Genomic DNA, 11,003 nt, shown 5'->3' with positions numbered 1-11,003 from the left:
CATCTCTCTTGTGCTGCAGAAAAATGGTGCGCCCAAGCTGCTCGCTCACCTACTCATCATCGTAGTAATGCCGAGAGAGCCACCAGTGTATCAATACAGCATTATGATCACTTCTTTCCTCACAACAACAAGTATCGCCGCAGAGGACTCATGGTTCGTCAAAATAACGTGTTTGTGCGCGTCTTCGGCTGGGTTGGCGACCAGTTTGGCAGGTGGCTGAGCAAGATGAAGTTCCTCACTTCTCCTCCTGTAGGTTGATGTGACGCACCCAACGCCAACACCCTGGAACACTATTGCCTGGAATGTCCACTTGTTAGTGACATCATTACCCCAAAGACTCACAGTAGTTGATATATGTAAAAAAATTATTGACAGATAATAATTTGCTCGATGAGATCCTCATGCGCCATCCTCACTTTGGTGGATACTGAATAATCAGCTGTTATGTAATACTGATTAAAGATAGGTACAAACCTACCTACGAAATCAAACTAAATTTAATTTGTATTCCATATGAATTCATTTGTATAACCTTTGATATATAGAAATGAGCAATATTATTTTAATATGTATCTAAATATCTGTCTATACTTTATTTTATTTTGTATTCCTTTGTGTAACCCTCATTATGTGCTGTAGATGTAAACAATCGTGTTTTGATATGTACATTAAATGTCTGTATATACTTTATTTTTTTACTATTTTTTTTATTTTTTTTCTTTAGGCATAACTTAATTACAATGTAGATGTAAACAATATTACTGTATTACCATGTACTCAAATGTCTGACGCCAATGGGCGCAATAAATTGATTAAAACACTAACTTACTTACAAGCCACGAACAGAAACAAATCCTGAAGAGGCAACGTCGTTCTTTTAGGATAATGCCATCGGATAATGTTTGTTTACATTGTATCTTGGTAAACTGACCGTATACATTAGTCGCTCGTGTTGGCATCTAAATAATCTCATTTTCGAAGATAAGAGAGAAGGTAAGAGATCAGACGGTTGACAGACAGAAGAAGACATTTCCCGAGAAGGACCAGTAAATTAAGGTAAGAGCTAAACATTGCGGGAGAGAGAGAATGCTGGAATGACTTGTGTTGTATAATTCAATTTTGTACGCCTTTCTATCATCTCCTTAGGTCAAAGGTTACACTGGGTTGTATTCTCTCTCTCTCTCTCTCTCTCTCTCTCTCTCTCTCTCTCTCTCTCTCTCTCTCTCTCTCTCTCTCTCTCTCTCTCTCTCTCCTCGGCAGTGTCAAACTGTACGTGAGGTCTGATGGTTACCGTTCGGTTATCGAAAGGGATTTCTTGCATGTGGCGAATGAAAAATAAAATTCTCTCTCTCTCTCTCTCTCTCTCTCTCTCTCTCTCTTCTCTCTCTCTCTCTCTCTCTCTCTCTCTCTCTCTCCTTACGACAATGGAACAACCCGATAGAAAAAAGAAATAAAAAGGACACAGCTCCCAGAAGTATAAAATCACTCCCATTCGATTACCAAACCGTAAAAGCACACACAACACAAACAGACACCGTCGTTCGTTGCAACGGCGCACCATCATTACCTGTAATTGAATTCTTTTGTCCCCCCGAAAGATTCCCGCGCGCGCGGTACCGGAGAACGCGCGAAGGAGGAGAAGAAGAAGAAGAGAGAAGAGAGGATCTCGCCCTATGACAGAAGCGAATATCTTTCGGGCTAGGCTGGTGTTGTTCTTATTATAGAAGAGGCTCTTAAAATCGTGCATAAAGCGAAAAGGAGTTGGGGGGGGGGGGGGGGGGGGGGGGGTGGGGGGGGGGGGGGGGGGGGGGGCCGGCCGCTTCGCAGGGCGGAAGAAGATGGTGTGCATTTTGTTTTCCTCTCTCTCTCTCTCTCTCTCTCTCTCTCTCTCTCCTTTTTTTCAATACGGCATTCAGCGATATGGTGTCATCATGGGAATTCGTAGCGAGGGAGATAGATATGTAATCGGGGTTGTTTCGGGTTAACCTTCTGTTTTTTCTTTTATTATTATTATTATTATTATTATTATTATTATTATTATTATTATTATTATTATTATTATTGCGTTGACTCAAATCAAGCTTCCAAAACATGTGGTTATTATTATTATTATTATTATTATTATTATTATTATTATTATTATTATTATTATTATTATTATAAAAGAGGAAAATGGATAAGTTAAATAAATTGAGAGAAGAAAAAATATAAATCAGTTAGTAAAATACAGGGTGAATTCGAATTGCTTTAGGACAGTTATGCATTTGAATCTTCGCTTGAACTTTTGAGTATTATTGCAAAAAACGCTCCTCCTCTCTTCTTCTTCTTCTTCTTCTTCTTCTTTTTCTTCTTCTTCTTCTTCTTCTTCGTCTCCTTCTTCTTCTTCTTCGTCGTCTTCTTCTTCTTCTTCTCTTCTTCTTCTTCTTCTTCCTCTTCACTTGAGGCCTCGAACGTTTATCTCTTTCTCATTTTTTTTTTTTTTTCGTGAAGCTAAGATTAAAAATGGCGCCAATGTCTAGTCAGTTCGGTATCTCACAGTCATTTTCCTATTATTATATTAGTGTCTTTTATACATTACTTTTTAGGTCTTTTACGAAAAAAAATAGTATATAGACCTCCATTCTTTTTCCAGGTAAGAAGTGAGGATTAAAAATCCCTTCTTTCTTATTCTTCCTTTCTTTTACTTACGTGAATCGAAGTACGAAGTGGATAATATCTTTTCCTGCCAAACACAACACACATTCAATAGGCCTATGTCCTTCTCATGTTTTTTATTACTGTTTAACCTACAGTAAATTTGATCTAGCACGGTAAAGTCATACATAAAAACAAAAGATGATTGATTTAGGTTTAGCTAGACGCATTGCAGCAACAGTCCTTGCCCCTAGGTTGTGAATTGGGTGGAAAAGAGACGTGATGTGGACCTCTGAACTCCAACAAATTAAAGTCTTCAAAAACCTTTACTAAACTTACTAAGGCAGTAGGCCTATTTCCCTCCGAATCGAAACTTAGTCTCTCTGACCGAACCACAAAGGGCTAAGTAATAATTTTTTAAATATTGTTATATATTTAATTATTATAGCTAAAAAAGATCATATAGGTTCATAGAAAATTCTAACCGCCCGTCAAAGATTTCACAAGAGTTACCCACTTGAAAAATATGTTTTCTTTGAGGTAACTTTTACCGTCAAGAAGAAAACGTATAAAGCTCATATTTTTAGGTGGGTCTATCTCAAATCGTATTCCCTGATACGTGAATGAGTAATAGGGACAAAAATATATATTATTTTATGGCTTATACAAAATAAATTGTAGTTCAGGAGAACCTTTGTGGCCGTGTGTGTGTGTTTGGGTGAGAGAGAGAGAAAGTGAGGTTTAGGTCTGCATCACATGTCTAGAATTATAATAAAGATTCACAGTAATAAAACTATTATCCTGGCGAATTGCTTTGAAAACAGAGTACAAGATTTTTTTTACCTTACCTTTGGGTGTAATAAAACTATTATCCTGGCGAATTGCTTTGAAAACAGAGTACAAGGTTTTTTTATGACTTTTGGGTATTATAGACATATTGACGTTTTGAACTTCAACTATATTTTCGAATGCGTTTTTTCCATTCAAACACTGAAACCAGGAAAAAAACAATAAGAAAACAACCAGGATATCAATTTCGATAAAGCTGGCCGATTAACTTATTTATAAATACCTAAATATAATTATCAATGGAGGATATTAAATGCAATATAGTGTGTATAGTGTGTAACTTTTATTTGTAAGGGGTCTTGTAAAAATTACATTCTACCTGAGAAGTGCAGTAGAAATATATTGCAAACTGTGGAGAAGTGCAGTAAACAATTTACTGCATACTGTAACAAGGTGGACAGATGTATAAGCAGAAACATATGACAATCAATTAAACTATTTAGCATTATCATACTACAATTATTATTCACCTAAATATAAAAATGAAATGAAAAAAGTCTCTGCTAAATCAATAGAGACAGAAGTTTGGGCAAGAAAACATGTTTACCAAAGGATATGACACTAATAAATCAAGTATAACATTCAAGTTGTGTGTGTAAAAAGCTGGGAATAATACTATGAATGAATCACGTAGCCAAGAACTTTGTGACCATCATATATACAGCATCTTCCTCTAACATCTACATTACAGGCATGAAGTATACATTGCTATTAAGTTTCAAGCTGCAACACATCTAGTATCAAAATAGTGTTTTTAGTAAATAGCATGTTTTAAATAGTTTTGACTTTACGTAATATTAATAGAAAATCTTTTTGTATACCATAGAAAATCAGAGTTTGTCATAAATGGAAATTGTCAGTTTTGTACCTGTTAGTGGTTGATGATCAACTTAGTCAATCTGAAAGTGTAATTCATCACTTCCATCGCTGAATGTATGTTAGGTTAACTTCACACAAGTGTCATTTAAACAAGTTAAGAGGTTGTTGACCTCACTACTACTATAATTGTGACACAACTATGGTATGTAGTGGTATAACTCCTTAAGGCCTATACATACTGAGTTACGAAGCACAAGAGGAGTTTCAAAAGTAAAGACAAGACTAGCCTTAAGCCTATAAAGAAAGAAAGAAAGAAAGAAAGAAAGAAAGAGAGAGAGAGAGAGAGAGAGAGAGAGAGAGAGAGAGAGAGAGAGAGAGAGAGAGAGAGAGACCCTTTTACATTTTACACAGGTATACAGTTTGTGGATTATAAACTACATTGTACTCATCACATGATGCATTCTTCCATGCCTACACTGTTATATAATGAAACAACGTGAAACAACGGTAATGAAAAAATTAAAAAAAAAAATTTAACAGTGGCTACTAGTTTCAGAGGTACTTCACAATGCAGACCTGCAAATTTTATAAAAATTCACTTTCCAGTGTAAGTATGGAAAGAAATGCAAGAACTCTAACTTTAAATTTCACAGACATATGTATACATCATCATGACAAATTCACACAGGGCATCATTTCTGATGAAAGAACATTGAAAAGATATTTTTTTAAATATTTTGAAATCTATTAAGATTAACAAGAGAGTAAGACTCAACAAACAAAAGCCATATCACATCAATACAAAGAGGAATGTTTACACTATAAACCACATCTTATTTCAGGTACATCGCTTGAGTCACTCAATGGCAGGGAAGCTGTTTTTGACGGATTTTCGTTGAAACCTTAATAGGAAAAAATTATTCATAAAATTGGGTTTCCATTAGACAGCATCTTGACCTCACAACCGAGGACCTCACAACCGAGAGACTGATCTTAGAATAAAATACCTAATTTGCTGTTTTACATTACAGTATTCCCCCTCCATTTGCAACAACTATAAACCAATATCAATATACTGTATAAGCAACAACTATAAACCAATATCAATATACTGTATAACGTGTTTTCGTAAAACCCTCAATGATCAACCCACCAAAACAGAGATCAAATTCAAAATTAATTCAAAATTAAAGTATTTTCGGTATTAAGTAACATCACCACAGACATTTCACCAGGCCAGAGACATGTCTGCTTTACTCCACTTGTATTTGCCCCCTCTCTTCAGGAACATAATTTCGTCAAAGCCCGAGAATTTTATGGCGTTCTCCACACCCACGTCCAGGATGGACTTGGATGGCTGCTTACTGCCTCCGTCCAGAAACCGCATCTGGAAATAAATTGCTTATAGAGTTTGCACAACACAGTAATAAATTAGTCATACTTGGGAAGCCAATCACTAAAACTTTGTGCTATACAATAACATTGCTGGGTAAAATCTATGAATTAGAAAAATTGCAGATACTTCAAAAGTAGCACACGCCATCCATTTTAAGTGATTTAGTTATAAAACTAAAAACTAATTTTACATTTTATAACCTTTGGTCGCAAAGGAAAATAGTGATTTAGTTATCAAAATCCACAAAAACAAATTTAAATTTTATATCCTTTGGTCACAACATAAAATATTGTCATAGGGAGGTTTTAAAATGTTTCTTCAGAGCCAAGAGAGGTTACAGCATCTTATGAATATCAAATCTGGATTTACGAACAGGAAATCTGAGCTAAAAGAACGATGCTGATGCCACCAAAAGCACTAATAAAAAAAAGTAACTGCCAGCAACTCACATATTCATCAAGTATGAGATAGGAGTAGCGCATGGCCTCGTTAGATTCAGGCACCAGGCAAGGAACTTCCTTGTGACGGTCCAGGAATGTCTGGAACTCTTCGTCACTTATGACGAACTCCTCTGCATGCCGGATTGCCTCCTCGCCTGCATTCTCTCCATCTATGAGAAGGCACTGGAAGACCTGGGGAAGAAAAAACAAACCTTTAGAAGACATTTGTTCACTGTTAACTAAATAACTATAAGGAGGAAAGATTCTACATAATAAACATGTTTTAGGAGACGTTTGTGCATTGCTAATCCAATAATTGTTTGCAAATATTATTCTGTATAACACACTGCACCTCTCTTACAGCAACATTTTGGGAGGTCATTTGTAAAGGAATATTGACTGGCCATCAGGTAAATTTACCAGTTTCTGAAATTGTTATTGAGGTAAATTTACCAGTTTCTGAAATTGTTATTGAATTCTAGCCAGACCCCAAGGATATAACTATTTCTTGAATTTGAGGTCATGCCCCGAGGGCTTATGGGATGTGAATTGTGCTAGTGAATTACAAATTATAATTGCAGATTCAAAAGGCTCCTCTAGATGCTTCATTCACTGTTAATTCTTGTGCAAAATAGCCTAGATTTCCTGTCATACGAATACGTACTGTATAGATAAGCAACAATATAACAATAATTACCTTCCAACGGCAAGGGTTAAGTTCCAGTATCTCAGAAGACATATCTTCATCTTTATTGTGTATGTTCACGACTGTGTTTAGCTTGAAGGCAACCTGTACAAGAGTAAAATGAACTAGTCAATAATGGAGGAGTTTAATATGCATTAAGGGTGATAAGAGGTGATATGACTTTTTTTTTAAGGTACCAAAATATATTTCCTGTTCATTTTCTTTGTCTGTCACAGTCTATCCATTTTAAACAACAGATAAACAAGAAAATTACTATCATTTTAAAGTCAAAATTACTCGAATTTAAACAGGATTATGCTTTGCTATGTCAGACTTTAAGCTTTAGAGAGTAAAACTTAAATTTACAATGTAAACAGTATGATTACATATCTGTATACACCCATATCCCCAAATAACATGTCCATATGTGCAAATAGTCTTTTTAGGTAGGAGAATTCCCACACCCTTTACATATGGGATAACTTGTAAAAAGTATTTTTTTTTACCATTCACATGTGAACCCACATTACACCCCAAATTAAATTGAAGATCACCCAAAATAAATTGAAGATCACCCCAAAATAAAATAAAGATCAAAATAACCTTCCTATAGCATTACAACTTTCTACGACTTACTTTATACTGCGCACACCACTGCCTCACTTTCTTCAAGACTGGGGGGGTCCGCAGGTGATTCTTTTTTCCCTGCTGACGACCAATCAGTGCATTTTGTTTTTTCAGGCACAAAACTGTCGCAAGACAATGCCAGCCGAATGTCAAGGTCCTCTCCTGTTTAAAAGGAAATGATTGGTTAGGTTATAATCAGTACCCAACAGCAGATATACCATGTATGGGTGCATACACAGAAAATGTGCAATAAAATAATGACAGGTTTAGTTTTTTAGTCAGAAAATAATAGAAATACACCATTAGTCAGAAAATAATAGAAATACCATTCAAATTATATATATCTGTGTGTGTGTGTGTGTGGTGTGTGTGTGTGTGTGTGTGTGTGTGTGTGTGTGTGTGTGTGTGTGTGTGTGTGTGTGTGTGTGTGTGTGTGTGTGTACAGAAATTGTAAAATATAAACGTATAATTCATAAGGACCAGCTATCAACAACTTATATCAAGAAAAAATACAATACAGCAAAAGTTTGTATTCAATATTCCTAAGTGTAAAGGACAAGTGGGCTAAGAGAGGACAAGAGAATACTAACCAAATTCCCTGAACCAGTCTTCTTTGATCAAACTGCCATTGGAGACTATCGTGACAGAGGGCAGCTGAAGGTCCCTTTTACAGTAGCGGACCATCTCCCCAACGTAACGTCCACGGTCTTTCATGAATGGTTCGCCACCACTGAAGTTCACCTTTTCCATGCCTGGAAAATACATTTGCAATGTCAGTTGGTTCACTTTTTCCATGCCTGGAAAATACATTTCCATTTCAAATGGTTCACCTTTGCCATGCCGAGAAAATACATTTGCAATTTCAAATGGTTCACCTTTTCCATGCCTGGAAAATGCATTTGCCATCTCAAATGGTTCACCTTTTCCATATGCCTGGAAAATGCATTTGCAATTTCGAATTGGTTTTGTTGAATTGTGTTTTAACCCCCAAATATTATCCACTGACATCATGAAGCCACATATTTCACATCTCAAGAAAATATGTACACCTGCAATATTTATTATAGTCTGCCAACAAAAACATATGCCTAGCACCGTATTCTTTGTCACTTTCCTTCAATAACAATTATACCTACAAAATAAAAATGAGTGCCTACTACTTGAAATACCAATGAACTACTGACACTCCATTTTGAACAGATAATATGATCGAAAATTTTACTGTTCTATAGACTATTTAGACACCGGTAATTCTACAGAAGTAGTTCTGCACGGACTGCAAGGAACGTAACCACGGATACGACATCCACTATAGGGATTGGGGCGTCCAATGTATTTCGCCGTGTTTAGTACTGGGCCCTGGGGGTTAATTACAGTCGTCCGAATAAATATTACTTAAAATTCTTGTTCAGGAGGTAAAACTGCATAGAAAACCGCAACTGCCATAGTCTAGGCCGCCGTGGAATAGTACTATAGATCTACCAAGACACCTTGTTTAAAGAGTAACTTAATGGAGTGACAAAGCTCCCCCAATATGAACTGTGACAAAGTAGCTACTCACCTGCATCTCTGAGCATCCTCAGGCCTCTCTTGGCTTCCTCCAGAGGAAGAACAAAGGAGGTCTTGGCTGTGTGAAAGCAGAAGCCACATTTGTAATTGCATTGCCTGTTCGGGGAAAGAGACAACTATTATTACAGTATACACAATGCATAAGTTAAGGGATATGCCTATACATTTAATCTGAGGTAACTTCTACTTTTGGTAATATTTAAAATAAACTAAGTATAGCTAAGTATGTTGCTTTTCAATTTTGGCAATTGCTGTGTTTTTTCAACTTCAACTGTTCTGTTGATAATTTAATGTAATGTAATCATTCAGTGGTTTTAATAAGGTAATAAAACTCCAAACACAAATACAACTGTATGCTAATACAGTTCTCTGTATAATACAAAACATAAGAGAAATAGTAAGTATTTGGAATAATTTGATATATTAAAAGTTACATTGTAAAATGGCAGTTTAGCCTAATACTAATACTGTACTCAGTTTACTATAAAACAACAGAAATGAGCATTTGAAATAACTTGTTATATTCAAACTTGCCTTGTAAAATGGTAGTTTACACTCGTCGGAATTGTTCTCGTCAAATCTTTGTTTTCTTCCTCATTTCTCTCTACTTTCCTCTCCTCGATGCTTTTTGACCTTGACCTCAGCCATTCTCTGCTTTTTGACCTCAGCCAGTCTCCAAATTTCTTCCTGACAATCCACAGCCCAATGGTCAGTAGGCCCAGTGATACCTGTATCAGCAACTCTGTGGGGTAGAGTTTTTATCACAGATTAGGCTCTAGTTGGCTGACCTTAAGACAAGATTTGTTCCACTAAACGCTTTATACTCCTTATACAGTAACACTTCGACAACAAAACACTTGGTATTCATTAGACAATAATTTCGGAGTATTCAGAAAACCTAACAATTAACGTTTCACATTTGTCATTAGCGGTAATTAACAGTTTTGAACAGTGAAAAGACAAGGCCAGGCATAATGTCTCTAAGAAATAACTATGGAAAGTTAGAATGTGTTCCCAGGATTACTAAACACTACACTTACGGATAGTTAGAATGTGTTCCCATGATTGCTATTCGCCACACTATTTTAAATCACTTTTTATCTACCAAATTGCCCAGATTTCCTACGTAAGTCCCGCTAAACCGACAGATGAGTGGGAAACGGTATTAGGTTACCATAGCAACGCAGATAAACATCATTTACCTAAGCTCTATCACTGGCCAGGACGCAAGGCAAAATATTATAAGTGAATTATACAAATTTTCACTAAGCCCGTGAGGGAAAAGAAATTAAACGGCAAATGTTGAAAACTTCCACTTCTGTGAGAAATACAATCAATGACGAATTTATTTTAAATTCTTACGATGTTGAGCCTGATAGGCCTATAAACAGAAAACAATAATTAAAATTCACTCTTACCCATCGCGTTCGGGTTTTCAAAAATACGGGAAACCACTAAAGAATATCTGGATATACTCTGAATAGCACTAATACTATGAATAGCACTAAGTCACAGCCTCCGTAAGAGCTTACTAGAGTATCGACGTACATTCGCGCCTACCATCACTTATATACTGCGCTACCGCATTCCGATACACGTACCGTACCGAAACGTAGTGCAATCAAGAGCCACGAATGGTGGTACGTACGTAGTCGTAGGAATTTAGCTATCTGTGCTCTCACTCTTCCGACGAGACATACGTCTTAACGGAACGTTACGTGATGAAAGGTGAAGAAAACGTTTTAAAATGCAATGGATTGAAAGGCTTACGGTAAATCTTTTACCTGCAAATCATGACGCAACAGTCAAGGTTGCAGACAGATTATCCGTCAGACACACTCCGAACGAGTATATACGGTCTGGTAAACGTGACAGGATGTAAATCGATAAGCCGAGATTAAATTATGCAAGATCTATAGTTCTCGCCAAAAATACATGGTGTCCACAAAGTCCCAGTACCATCAATAGTAATAAAGACGTGATG

At 36.4% G+C, this 11,003-nt stretch overlaps 1 protein-coding gene across 1 annotated transcript; it reads right to left on the bottom strand.

Moving 5' to 3' along the window:
* Positions 1-3,744: 3,744 nt before the first annotated feature.
* Positions 3,745-10,593, bottom strand: LOC135197293 (S-adenosylmethionine-dependent nucleotide dehydratase RSAD2-like). The gene is given in 9 exon segments (XM_064224428.1): positions 3,745-5,689; positions 6,148-6,330; positions 6,836-6,928; positions 7,460-7,558; positions 7,560-7,612; positions 8,041-8,202; positions 9,012-9,115; positions 9,554-9,761; positions 10,438-10,593. Coding segments are annotated over 9 exon segments (1,065 nt in total). The 5' UTR covers positions 10,442-10,593; the 3' UTR covers positions 3,745-5,530.
* Between the last annotated feature and the right edge of the window lie 410 nt (positions 10,594-11,003).

Source organism: Macrobrachium nipponense, chromosome 18, assembly GCF_015104395.2.
Source record: "Macrobrachium nipponense isolate FS-2020 chromosome 18, ASM1510439v2, whole genome shotgun sequence".
In the NCBI taxonomy this organism is placed as follows: domain Eukaryota; kingdom Metazoa; phylum Arthropoda; class Malacostraca; order Decapoda; family Palaemonidae; genus Macrobrachium; species Macrobrachium nipponense.
The sequence above is the reverse complement of the archived record's forward strand: the minus strand, read 5'-3'. Positions and strand labels throughout refer to the sequence as shown.